The following is a 14,071-nucleotide window of genomic DNA, read 5'->3' as shown; positions in this document are numbered from 1 at the left end:
AACATTCTCATCGCACAGTCCTGTGCAGAATGACACCTAAACCAACTCACTGATATTACTGGGCTTAGACTGCAGTACCTCTCCATAGGATTCCACGATCAGTCACCTTTTCCCCATTAATGGTAGATGCCATTCTCCCCTGTCATGTCTACCTCCTTTCTGGATGGGTTACCTGACTGATTCCTAGCCAATCAGGGATCACATGGTAAACCCAATAATGTTGCAGCGCTAGGCAACCAACCAGAGTTGCCCGCATGATGACATCACTGGGGCAAATAAACGCTTCCTGGATTAGTCCCAATGGTAACTGCATCCAGTCAGGTATTGCATGGCGCATGTGATGATGTCACAATGCCATATAGCCAATCAGGCTTGACTAAATGATGACATCACTGAAAACAGGGGCAGGAAATTTAGAGCGAGAGGCAAAAGGAACTGGCCATCGTTCTCACAAAGAATGCTGAGCGGTCCTTCAAAAAGGGCAGCTTTCTGGAACACTGTTTAGGTTTCGCCCCCGCTTTTATTGGAATGCCTCAATTTCTGTGAGGACGGCAAAGGAGCCAGTGTGGTGCAGTGACTGGACTAGGAACTGGAAGACCCAGATCCCCACTCTGCCCTGGAAGCTTGCTGGGGGATCTTGAGCCAGTCGCACTTGCTCAGCCTAACTTACCTCACAGGGCTGTTGTGAGGATAACATGGAGGAGAGGAGAATGATGCAAGCCTCTTTTGGTCCCCACTGGGGTATAAATGAAGCAAACAATGACAACAGCATATATTAATAAATAAATAAAGGCGAATGAGTGAGCGCTTCCTCACCGCGGTCTTTTCTTCCTCTTCTTTCCGCTTCTTCTCCTCAGCCGCCTGCTCTTTCGCTACCTCCTTGGCTTCCTGCTGCAGCTCGAATTTGCTCCGCAGGTCCCGCAGAGGCTTGACAGCATACTTCTTGGGCTTCTCTTTTACGGCTTCCACCTGGACCTGTAACCAGAAGGCAAAAGCAAAGCCGGTTCCACCATGCCTCAAAGGCACAGCAATGAACATGCCTGCTATGTGTTGTGCTGAACTGCTGTCACAGAGGCTCTAGCGGTATTTGGTTCAGCGGCAGCTGGTGATGCCTAGCTGATGGCCTTGGCTGATGCTTGTTTAGAAAGAATGGGGTAGCCTCGTTTAGTTAAAACTTTTATGAGTCACCTTTCTTCTGTATGGAGCTCAAGGCGGCTTACAATATAAGTATAACACATAAAAACCCCAAATTTAAAATCACACTTTAGGACTGCCAGTAAATTAATCAAATGTGGTCCTAAATAAAACCATCCTCAACTGCCTCCTAAAGATCAAAAGTGAGGGGCCAGGTGCACCACCCTGGGGAGATTGTTCCATAATCATGGGGCTGCCCCTGAGAAGGCCCTGCCTTATGTATCGACCAAACAAGCTTCTCTGATTGGTGGGACAGTCAGGAGGGCATCTCCCTGTGATATTAATTCCCGGACAGGAAGTCATGGAAGAAGATGGTCTTTCAGATACCTCCGTTCCAAGCCATGTAGAGCTTTAAAGGTCAGAAACAACACTTTGAATTGGGTTTGGGCGTGGAACCTGTGTAATCAGTGTAATATCGGGGTCACATGCTCCCGATAGCTGGCCCTGACCAGCAGTCTAGCTGCTGTGTTCTGCACTGGCTGCAGCTTCCGAACACTCTTCGAGGGTTGCCTCAGTTAGAGTGCATTGCAATACTCCAGTCTAGACGTAATTAAGGCACAGGTCACCATGGCTAGATCTGACTGAGCCAGGAATGGACTCGGCTGATCCGCCAGCCGAAGCTGGGCAAAAGCACTCCAAGCCACTGCAGCTGCAAGCAGCACTCCCGACCTGTGAACTTGGCTTTGTGTCTTCGGAACCCCTGCCCCCTTGAGGCTCACCTGGCACCTACTTCACTTCCTTTTAGGTGCCAGGCTAAAATACACCTTTTTACCCAGGCTTTAAATGAGGGGATTTATCTTATCAGCTTCTGTATTTTTCATGTGTGCATGTGTGAGTGTGTGTGCACCTGGAAGTCATGGCGGCCGGACCCTACTAGGGATCTGGAGGATATTCAGAGAGGTGGCTGAATAAAGCCTGCCCCCGCCTCCCGACTGCTGGTATTCCAAGGAGGTCTCCCATCCAAGCACTTGCCAAAGTCGACCCTGCTTAGCTTCCGAGATCTGATGGGATCGGGCTTGCCTGGGCTATCCAGGTCAGGGCTGCCTTATCAGCTTTTTAATTCTCCTCTTCTGTTTCATGAAGAGCTTTTAGGCTGCTTGTGTTCTAACGGATTGTGTTTTCATATTGTAGTTTTTAATCATAAACTGCCTCGAGCAGCACTCTGAGAAGGAGGCATAGGAATATTCTACATAAACAGACGAATAACAAAGAGTGAGGAAGAGAGAGTGTTGGATCCCCAAGCATCGAGAACCCAATAATGTTGCAGCGCTAGGCAACCAACCAGAGTTGCCCGCATGATGACATCACTGAGGCAAATAAACGCTTCCTGGATTAGTCCCAACGGTAACTGCATCCAGTCAGGTATTGCATGGCACATGTGATGATGTCACAATGCCATATAGCCAATCAGGCTTGACTAAATGATGACATCACTGAAAACAGGGGCAGGAAATTTAGAGCGAGAGGCAAAAGGAACTGGCCATCGTTCTCACAAAGAATGCTGAGCGGTCCTTCAAAAAGGGCAGCTTTCTGGAACACTGTTTAGGTTTCGCCCCCGCTTTTATTGGAATGCCTCAATTTCTGTGAGGACGGCAAAGGAACCAATGTGGTGCAGTGACTGGACTAGGAACTGGAAGACCCAGATCCCCACTCTGCCCTGGAAGCTTGCTGGGGGATCTTGAGCCAGTCGCACACGCTCAGCCTAACTTACCTCACAGGGCTGTTGTGAGGATAACATGGAGGAATGATGCAAGCCTCTTTTGGTCCCCACTGGGGTATAAATGAAGCAAACAATGACAACAGCATATATTAATAAATAAATAAAGGCGAATGAGTGAGCGCTTCCTCACCGCGGTCTTTTCTTCCTCTTCTTTCCGCTTCTTCTCCTCAGCCGCCTGCTCTTTCGCTACCTCCTTGGCTTCCTGCTGCAGCTCGAATTTGCTCCGCAGGTCCCGCAGAGGCTTGACAGCATACTTCTTGGGCTTCTCTTTTACGGCTTCCACCTGGACCTGTAACCAGAAGGCAAAAGCAAAGCTGGTTCCACCATTTCTCAAAGGCACCGCAATGAACATGCCTGCTATGTGCTGTGCTGAACTGCTGTCACAGAGGCTCTGGCGGTATTTGGTTCAGCGGCGGATATTCAGAGAGGTGGCTGGATAAAGCCTGCCCCCGCCTCCCGACTGCTGGTATTCCAAGTACTTGCCAAAGTCAACCCTGCTTAGCTTCCGAGATCTGATGGGATCGGGCTTGCCTGGGCTATCCAGGTCAGGGCTGCCTTATCAGCTTTTTAATTCTCTTCTTTTGTTTCATGAAGAGCTTTTAGGCTGCTTGTGTTCTAACGGATTGTGTTTTCATATTGTAGTTTTTAATTATAAACTGCCTCGAGCAGCACTCTGAGAAGGAGGCATAGGAATATTCTACATAAACAGAAGAATAACAAAGAGTGAGGAAGAGAGAGGCGGACTGGAGGAAAAATCCCTCCCTCAGATCTGAGTGAACCGTATGGACCCAACCTCTCAGAGGGGAAGGGAGGAGAGCTGCTAGGAACTTCCACTATCCTGGAAGGAGAAGCGACGTTAGGAGCAGGGGGATCCATCCCCAGCCCTCGTGCAGCCATGGGAGGGGGGGGCAGAGAGAGGTAAACACAGATTGGGCTGCCAACCTCCAGGTGGGGCCTGCAGTTCTCCTGGAATTACAGCTGATCTCCAGATGACTAAAGAGACCAGTCTCCCTGGATGAAATGGCAGCCTCAGCAAGCAGAATCTATGGCATCACAACCTTGCTGAGCTCTTTAAAGGTAAAGGTAAAGGTTCCCTTGCTCGAAAGCCAGTCAAATCTGACTCTAGGGTTGCGGTGCTCATCTCCGTTTCAAAGCCCAAGAGCCAGCGCTGTCCGAAGACATTTCCGTGGTCATGTGGCCGGCATGACTAAACACCAAGGTGCACGGAACGCTGTTACCTTCCCACCGAAGTGGTACCTATTTATCTACTTGCAATTTCTTGCTTTCAAACTGCTAGGTTGGCAGGAGCTGGAACTAGAGACGGGAGCTCACTCCGTCATGCAGCACACTCGGGTCTCGAACTGCTGAACTACCGACCTTCCACAGCCTGCAGTTCAGCGTCTTAACCACTTGAGCCACCGCAGCTGAGCTCTTTACCCTCCCCCCCAAAAAACTCCATCCTCGCCAGGCGCTACCCCCCAAATCTCCAGGAATTTCCCGAGCCAGAGTCAGCATGGGTATGTGTCCACCCAGTACTGTGCTATTCAGTTTCCGGGCTAGAAGACCAGTTTCTTGTTCACTTCAACAGTCAACGCTAGAACGCCAATGAGTCCCAGCAGAAGGCTGCTGAGGCCTGGTGAGTGGGAAGCGCTTCGTCCGCCTCAGAGCCCAGCAGCATCTGGTGGTGGCAAATCTTCTCAGTCAATTACGCCCCCCCCCTAAACACACAGACAGAGAATTCCTTGTGGACACCACACAGTAATGCTCTTGGGCCGCAGCCATGAGGCAATAATGACATAACTATGGGGATGAAGAGTTTGAGGGGAGTTGTGCAGAGTGGCCCATAGGAACCCTTTCCCCTCAGGCCAGAGACCACGCCTAAGCTGAGAATGAGCTGCAAATAAGACGGTAGCTCTCCTGCAGATGCTTTCATAAAATACTGGCATCATTCGAACAACAAAATGTAAACACTGTGCATTGGAGTCAGTCACGGGTGGCAACTATCCATTCCACTACTGGTCTTTAGCATCTGTGTTACTCTTTTGGAGGGGAAAAACAGGCCCTTGCTGCCCTCTAGTGGACCAGTCTATCATCTGCTGAGAACGTAGCGGTACGGGGTAGAGAAGTTTTCCCTGAGGTCCAAGGGTAGGAAAGCCCTTGAAGTGTGGCCATCCAAAACCCTTCCACCCAGTTTTTTGTTCCAGTTCTAAGCCCTCAGCTCTCACCTCTTCTGCTCTTTGCGACAGCGGGCACGCCTCCCTGGTCTCATCCATCATGCATATCTCCCGGGTGGCATAGCCATTCACACAGTAGGCATCGTAGCCCGCACCGATCAGCAGAGAGCACAGGAGGTTGCTGAAGTCAAAGCAGTTCCCTCTCTGGTACCGCAGAATTGTGGTCGGGGAGTACAGGTAACTGGGCTGCACAGAGAAAAGACAAACAATACAGTTCAATTCATCTTCTCCCCCCCCCAGCCTCCTGAATCCTCCCCAAATTCCATTTGCAGAGAAAGAATAAAGGGATCTGAATGTTCAGACTATTGTTGCCAGCCTCCAGGGGAGGCCTGGTGATCTCCGGGAATCACAACTTGTCTCCAGACTACAGAGATCAGTTCCATGGAGAAAATGGCTGGGTTGGAGGGAGGGCTCCACAGCGTTGTATCCCACTGAGATCCTTCCCCAGGCTCCACCCCAAATCCACAGGAATTTCCCAACCCAGAGTTGGCAACCCTATTTAGAACAGTCATGTGGCATAAGACCAGTGGCCTGTCTCCAGTGTGCCCTCTCAGCCGAGTCAGTGTGAGCCAGCTCACAGTTTTTTCCCTTTGGGCTCACACATTTTCGTCTTAGCACAGGAAGGATGGCTCCAGAGCAAACTGATTTATGCAGTAGCCAAATCGCTCGCTCACAGCTTTAATGCCAGTAGCTCACCAAGTAGAAATTTTTGTTCACAAGACTCCACAGCTTAGAGGGAGCATTGTGGCCATCTCTCACACTACCCTGTGTCCTGATAATGGCAAATAGACACGTTGGGTAAGAAAGAGAGAAAAGTATTATTATTTCCTAGCCCGCCTATTCCTCCTGGGAGCTCCAGAAGTCATGCCTGGCCCCCAGCAGTTTAGAGCGGGGATGGGGCTTCCCATTACATTGTCTGTTCTTCAGAAAATCTTTTCAAAGGATAGAATATTTGGGGGAGGCCAGGAAGCACCTTGAGTTTACTCAGGTTGAAAAAACAAACAAACAAAGGAATTTTGTTCTCAATAAGCGGGGTTTTTTTTTGGGGGGGGTGTTGTTTTGTTTCTGTCAGTTTAATTCAGATTTTTGTAGTTCCCTCCAAGATCTGCAAGATGATAAAGTGCTCTTCGTTCTGCCTCCTGAGACAGGAGAAGAAAAAAATTCTATCCTTTCCCAACAGCCACCCTGGAACTAAGCAGAAAAGAACTTCACCTTTGTTTTCTGAAGAAAAAGGCAGCGATTAGGGGGCTTGTGGGGTGCACAGTGTTTCACAGCAGGCCATCTTAGAAGAAGCATCCCCTCCCAAATGTGACAGAAGACAGCATCTGCCATTCAATGCTCCCTCTAAGCTGTGGAGTCTTGTGAGCAAAAATTCTACTTTGTGAGCTACTGGCATTAAAGTGGTGAGTTTGCTCTGGAGCTATCCTGCCTAAGCTAAGACAAAATTATGTGAGCTGGAAGCTAAAAAATGGTGAGCTAACTCACACTAACTCAGCTTAGAGGGAACACTGCTGCCACTGATGGGTTTTTTTTGTAAATGAAGTATTTAAAAAATCCACCCTATCAGTGAAAGAGCTGCTAGTGGACTCATCAGCTAAACGTTAGTACCCTTTTTAGTTCAACATACATAGATTTGCATGGAGGATAAAGACTATTTGGTTCTAAGATTTTCTTCACAAAATTAGCAAAAGCCCACAGGTTTTTATTTGAACAGAGGACACTGCCTTACCCTGTGTCAGACCTTCAGCGTATCAAGGTCAGCACTGGCTATTCAGACTGGCAGAGACATGCCGGGGTCTCCTCAAGAGGAAGTCTTTCCTGGCCCACCACCTCCTACCTGATCCTTTTAACTGGAGAGGCCAAAGACTGGACTTCAGACCTTCTGTATGCAAAGCAGAGGTTCTGCCATTGCCTTCCCCCTTACAGCCAAATAACACATTTGCTTTTTAAAACAAGCTAGGGGGGAATGGCTATTAAAGAATAAAGCAGAGCCTTTGGGGGTTCAGAATGCCACTGCGGGGGGAGGAAGGGCTCCTGCTACCCTCCCAGGCCTTTTTCCATGGCAAAACAGCACAGCGGATGGGGGAGTTACTTCGTCAATTTTGCCACTCCACGTGCACAGAATATCCTATGCGGAACAGCAAAAGCAGGGAAATAAGTCCCCCAGCACTGTGTCAGTGCAGGAAAAAGGTGGAGAGGAGGAACAGAAGCCCCCCCCCCACCGAAGTTCTGAGCCCAAATGGACTCTGCTTTATTTTTTAGATAGCCATTCCCTGCTACTACTGTGCGACTGCGGGGAACCTGGGCCCAAATCCAACTCTTTAAAAAGAAAAAAAAAACCTAACACCTAGTTGGGCCTTACAGAAGCCCCTGAAAGAGGGATACAGGAAGGAGCTGCAGAAGGCCCCACATCTTACCGGTGCAATCGGAGACGGGAGGGGCTCCATCGTTAGATAGTCTGACACAAAATGGGCACAGCTATCCCAGTCATACAGCTCGGAGTAGGGGAGCAGGGTAGGGCGTACCGTAGTGCTCACAAATTTCTGCAAGAAAATGGTGTTGGGTGACTGGGTGTGTTAAGGAAGGGCTTCAGCACAGACAGCTTTCGGCACAAAACAGTCTGCCAACATGGAAGGTGGCTGCAGTGGTCCATAGACAGAGAATCCAAACAACAACGGCAACTGGGGATGCCCCCTTCTCTTCTTGGCTCTCACTTTCTGTGCCTGCGAAGACAAGTTGAGGATGACCCCTTCTCTACTCAGCCAACTAGCGAGAAAGGTGGGGGGTCTCTGGTGGGCAGCAAACACAAGGATCTGGAGCCTTGCTGCGAAGAGCCACCCAGGACTTAGCAAGGGGCAAGGCTGGAATGCTGTGGAACCAAGCCAGAGGACAACGGAGATCCTTCCTGTGCCCAGAGCTGGGACTTAGATGCTTCAAAGAAATAGAGCAGTGCCCTCCCTCTGCAGGAGATCAGCGCTTGGGAGACCTCAAGCTGCCAGGTGTGCAGGCCTTGGCCTTTGCCTTTGGGCCTTCCTTTCTTCCTAGGGGAGACTCTGAGGTGGAAGGGTCCACTAAGGAGTTTCCTGGTCTGCCATTTCCATTGGCTCTTCTGTACTATGGTAGAGAAGGCAGGAGGTCTTCCCCTAGAGGCTCTGGGGCATAGGGAGCAACAGGTCTAGCAAGACTCATGGGAGGTAGACTTAGGGCTGCAAACCTACAGGTGGTAGCTGGAGATCTCTTTGGGATTATGACCAATCTCCAGGTGTCAGAGATCAGTTTACTTGGAGAAAATGGCTGCTTTGGAAGGTGGACTCCATGGTGTTATTATACCCCACTTAAGTCCCTCCCCTCCCCAAATCCTGCCCTCCTCAGGCTCCACCCACAAAATCTCCAAGTATTTCTCAACATGGAGCTGGCAAGTGGCGACCCTAGGTGGGCTCCTCAGCCTTTGGGGAGCCTTCCTTTTCCTTCAGGAAGTCTTTGAGCCAGTTTGGTGTAGTGGTTAAATGTGCGGACTCTAATCTGGGAGAACCGGGTTTGATTCCCCACTCCTCCACTTGCACCTGCTGGATGACCTTGGGCAAGCCATAGTTCTGGCACAGCTGTCCTTGAGAAAGAGCAGTTTCTGTCAGAGCTCTCTCAGCCCCACCTACCTCACAGGGTGTCTGTTGCGGAGAGGGGAAGGGAAAGGAGTTTGTAAGCTGCTCTGAGACTCTTTTGGGTAGGGAAGGGCGGGGTATAAATCCAATCTCCTCCTCCTTCTTCCTCCCAAGCTGAAGCTACTTCCAATTAAATCCTGTCCACAAACAAACTCCCTTGCACCATCCAAAGGCCCTCCACTTACTTCCACATTGCATTCATTCACAGGGTGCAGGAAAAGTGGCTCCCGGTCTGGGCAGAGGTGCGCGTACTGACGCCAGAAATTGTCGGCCACCTGCAGTAGCAACTGTTCCTTAGGTGAGTTTGTCCTGTAGGATTCTGGCAAATTGGAGGTGTCGATGGAACTCCAGTCAAACTCACTAGATCAATCAATCAATCAAAACCATGATTAGGCATGAATTACAATCATATATAAAACAGTAGAATAAGATTAAAAAGGGTCGGGGAATAAAATTAGCAAAAAATAGCCAGGCAAAGTGAAAGATATGTTATCTGGAATTTTTTCCCAGTTTCTTCCCATGACCTCGGGAAAGTTAAAAGAAACTTAGCAACTTGACTCGTGATAAAGGCCTTTTGATCAGATAAAAGATAGGAGTCGAGCCATTTGTCAGGTTGACCGATAAAGTTACGGATAAAGGGACTAATGAAAAGATCCCTCTGCTTGAAATGGCAATGATGGTAGAGAAGAACACAAGATATGGCTTCAGGGACTCTAGCCCAGCATGGGCAGAGCCTTTTGGCATAAGTTGTCTGTGAACATCTGCTGTAGAGAACTGCAGCAGACAGAAGGATGTCAAGCCTAGCTAGCATGAAGGCTCTGCACATCTGAGGAGCTCTGAGATGGGGAAAATGTCCAGTCAAAGTCCCATAATCAGGGATGATACCTAAGTCCAAAGGAGAGCAAGTTCTATTTGCTACTGCATACAAGGGCTGTCTATCAATATCCTGTAACCTCTGGTGCAGCAAGCAAAAGTCTTGATGTTTCCCAAGATATAGATCGAATCAAGTGGGACTCAGATCGATTTGACTTTCCTTAAAATTAAATATGACCAGTTGCTAGAGTGGATGTCCGAGAGCAAGGTATACACATAGCGGGGATGTTCTGATAAAAAATGGATGCGCTACCAGAACTTTAGGGTTGGGAACCAGGCCCTTATCTCTAAGAGACATAGACTGGTCTCCAAGCACATGGCTGCATATCTAACACAGTTTGGGAGGCCTAGGATACTATATAGGAATAGCACTTGAATCATCTCAACTCTCTGATTAAAAGCACCGATTAAAATAGGGATTCCACAGAGCAGTTGAACTACGGGTTTAGCATTGCCGATGTGGATAGCAGCAGGGACATATTGTCCCCATAGGAGTAAAAGAAGCAGACTACAGCCGACATACTGCACTTTGCCAGGTTAAGGGCATGATTTTGATGGAGAGTCCATTTGTTCTTGTATTGAAAGGTGACCCCTATGAATCTGTAGAATTTCACTTGTTCAATAGATTTGCCCTTTACATTCCAACAATGACATCTCCAGGTGTCAGAAAATAACATGATTTTTTTATTTTTTAAAGTAGAAAAAAGTAGTCTGGAATCACAATAGTCTACAAATGTAGTAAAAAGGTGCTTGAGGCCCAAATGGGTGTGGGATAGCACCATGGCATCGTCTGCGTAGAGCAGAAGAGGAATGTTGAGAGACCCAAGTTTGGGGAAATGGGGAAAGGTTTGGGAAAATTCACTAGATGCAGAAAGAGGCACAAGGGTTGGGGAAAAGGGAGACAAAATGACCACTGGTGGAGATATCTAACATCTGCAGAGCATCAGGACAGCTTTGGATGTGTCCCTCAGTACAAAAGTACCCTTTCCTCTGCAGGGCAAGATTTGGAAAAACTGGTCCTGAAAGTCTGCTGCAATAGCCAGCACTGATTGGCTAGTGCCTGTAATGTCACAAAGACATAGATGTATGCAGTTCTGGAGAAGTTTTGCAACCATTTTTAAATTGTTATATTTTTAAAAGATGAAAAATATTACAAATAAATGTAAGGAACTCTTTTAAAAAAACAGAAGGCAGAGAACATGTGCATCAAGAAGAACCAGGAGAAAAAAATAACCAGAACACATTCGACAGTATATTGTAGACATGTCATACAAACTCAGCCATGGAGATACCTAAACAGTCTACCCCTGCCTTTCACTTGTAGCAGGGCCAAACTGCTCTTCGCACCACCAGTAAAGTCTCCTCTAGATTACTCTACTGTGCAAGCTTGCACCTTTCTCCTTATAACTCCACAATGAAAAGGGCCACATACTTTCTCTTTTAAATAAAAGGTGAGAACTAGAAGATTACAGTAATACATCATTGTAATCTGAAAACACTATAGTGACCTAGCCATTTTTTTAAAAAAAAATCCCTTGGGGGGGGTGTGAGCAGCCAAGGCAAGGAGAACAGTGGGTGGGATCTGCAAAAGTACACACCTTCCTGCCCACGTTGCTTTGAAAGGGGCTTTGACTGCAACTTTTCTCCAAAAAGTCCTACCAAATCAAGTTTGGGCAACTGAACAATGCCCAACTATGAATAGAGGTTGACGTCATGTGTTTGCTCCCAACACGGTGCCACTATAAAGAAACCAAGGTGGAGTAAAACATCTCTGTGGAAAGAGCCTTTGACAGCTCTGAAAGATCTTTTGATCTGGACTGGTCTTCTGAAATATGAGCCAAACTGGAAAAGAGGTTGTGGGCAAGGCTGGTATATCGATTTATTTATTTATTACTTTCTATTTCTATCCTACCCTTCCCTGCACTTCAGGGCTCAGGGTGGGTTACAACATAATAAAATAGTCAAAATAAAACATCCAGTTATATGTGTGCACGCACACACGCACAACTTACTAGACAAATTCAGGAATATGGACTTGGATCTGTGACAGTCTGTCTTCCAAGTCATGCACCTCACTGCTGAGATTAAAGGAACTAAGTTCTTCCTCCTCCTCAGCCTCCTCCTCTTCTTCGTCCAATATCTCCAGCATTTTCTGTTCCGTCTCTTCCTTGCCTTCCATTCTGCTGTTTCAGTCCAGGCCAGCAGTTTAGCAATCCCGTGGGAAGGAGCTGTTGAAATCAAAGGCGGTTAAAAGCAAAGAGCACGATCCACCAGAAACATCTGTGTGATTCCCATTTAAATGAATGGAAGCTGCAATTCTGGAAACCAGGCAATTAAGTAACTCTGCCTTTAGAAAAGGTTTAACATGATTCCTTTCAAAAAGATTAAAAGGTGAGATGGGTCAAGCCATAGTTTTGCAAAACAACGATCAGTGAAGTCATTACAAAAACATCAAAATGTTGACATCATCATCATGATCATCATAAATCCTCTCCCAGAATTAAAAAAGAGAAACACTGGCGATACGTCTCAGAGATAAGCTCAAGAGCAGTAGAAGACATTGTTTTTACACTCTTGAACAAAGCAACATCAGAATGTCTTAACACTGTATGATTACACAGCTGTTGGTATCATCCTTCAGTTTCATGTTCTGAGTCCTGTTGCATTGTTCAGTGCACATCTTACACTGTGGTGGTGGAAAGTGCCATCAAGTTACAGCTAAGTAAAGTTTTAAAATGTATTAAAATACAGTGAAAGGATTTTATTGCCTATGGAGTTCCCAATAAGAACAGCCAGCTCTTTGGCGTGGTCCCATTTTACTTCTGGAGGTGAGGGGTGAGGAGATGACAGTGCCCCGGAAACTGTGCAAAGTTCATTCTTCTTCCACTGCCCCATCCCACCTTGTCCCCAAACCACTGACATGAAGGCACTTTGTTGGCCAGAGTGCTATAATTATTCTACAGCAACAGTTTCCTGTTAGGTTGGCAGGGCTGTACAGAAGGATCCAGTCGCAGATGACTGCTATAGTGAAAAATAATAGCACAATATCATCCAGAGATGTGTGGATGCAGCCTAATTTTGCTGCCACAGGCGTGTGAAGATGATTCTCCATTTTGATCTCATTGCTGCTGCCAAGACAAAGGCATCGACTGTGGCAACGGGGCCTCCTCATGATGCAATTTCCCCGCTCTTTCCTTCCCTTCCCATCTGCCATTCCTCCCTCCACCTCTGGTGGGCTTTTTGGTGCTGTTCTTTTTTTTTTAATCAGCACTTTGTATATCACCATATCATTAAAACGTTATAGCGATATTCCTCCTATTGGATTTTTTTAAAAAACAGCCAAAAGCATGCCAGCAAGCGGGGTGTGTGTGTGTGTGTGTGCAATGCAGGAGGGGAAATGGTGCCCCAGCATCGAAATCCATACCTTCCCAGCCACATTTTCTCCAAACCTGCTCTGGATATACTTTTTAAGAGGAAATTTTGGGAAACTGCAGAGCAGAGTCAGGGAAACCCTGGAAGAGGGATGAAAATGAAGATGTCCACTGCTGCAGTCTGGCATGGGGAATGCAGAAGAAAACCTCTGTGTGGAAGCCAAAAAAGAAGCGTTTTCGAGAGGAACAGCCTGCTGCTTCTTCCCAGGAGCACATTTCTGTTGATTAAAGGTGCGATTGTGGATCACACTACAGATTCCCCTTGTCAGCCAGTACCATTTCAGCGGGAGGATCCCTTGGGCAGTTGCCCAGGGCCCACAGTTCTTGGGGGGGGCACTGTTGCCCACCGCTGGACAGTGGGAAGGATACAGGCAGGGCCAGCATCGCCATATCCTGAGGTGGGGCAGCTGCCGAGGCCTAGGATTTCTGGCAGGGCCCACGGGTGCTGATACCCATTGCCCATTCACTTGCTAGCACACCACTGCCTATGCTTCCTGCTATAACACACACACACACCCAAAAAAGTGGAGCCATCCCTTAATATGGGCCACCTTTCTATCTTAGGGTGTCCCCTCCCAGCAGCCAACAATGACAGAAGAAAAGAGTTTGGTGGGAAAGCCTTATTTTCAACTAGGCTCTTGGGAAGTAGCTCTTTCTCCCCATCTGCCCTCTAGGGCAACTGGCAGCTAAAGGAAGAAACAGCCACAACCCTCTCTGCCACCCAGAAGGGGAGCAGCTGCCCGTGGGGGGGGGGAGGTACATCAGGCTCCGGGCTGCCCTGCAGATGGCAGAAGGGATGGACTGAGCAGGTCCAGTGAGTGGATCGATTCTCCTGATTAGGAAATACTTCCATGTCCTGAATTAGAACTACGGTGGAAAGTGTGGTTTTTGTGCCTTCGAGGCATGAAGGCAGAACCCCTCTCCATATCTTTGTGGCCTTCTCCATCACCCTCCCACCAC

At 47.9% G+C, this 14,071-nt stretch overlaps 1 protein-coding gene across 1 annotated transcript in view; it reads right to left on the bottom strand.

Moving 5' to 3' along the window:
* The window catches only part of DRC7 (dynein regulatory complex subunit 7), a 33,261-nt gene extending 21,402 nt beyond the window's left edge, over positions 1-11,859 (bottom strand). Inside the window, exons 1-5 of the mRNA XM_015412812.1 lie at positions 11,693-11,859; positions 8,993-9,167; positions 7,566-7,691; positions 5,140-5,334; positions 3,045-3,197 (exon numbers count right to left, since the gene is read on the bottom strand). Of these exons, the coding sequence (XP_015268298.1) occupies positions 3,045-3,197; positions 5,140-5,334; positions 7,566-7,691; positions 8,993-9,167; positions 11,693-11,859 (816 nt within the window). The remainder of the gene's footprint in view (positions 1-3,044; positions 3,198-5,139; positions 5,335-7,565; positions 7,692-8,992; positions 9,168-11,692) is intronic.
* Positions 11,860-14,071: the final 2,212 nt, after the last annotated feature.

Source organism: Gekko japonicus, unplaced genomic scaffold (assembly GCF_001447785.1).
Source record: "Gekko japonicus isolate JY-2015 unplaced genomic scaffold, Gekko_japonicus_V1.1 scaffold1029, whole genome shotgun sequence".
Taxonomy (NCBI): Eukaryota; Metazoa; Chordata; class Lepidosauria; order Squamata; family Gekkonidae; genus Gekko; species Gekko japonicus.
Note: the sequence above shows the minus strand (reverse complement) of the source record. Positions and strands in the feature narration are given on the sequence as shown.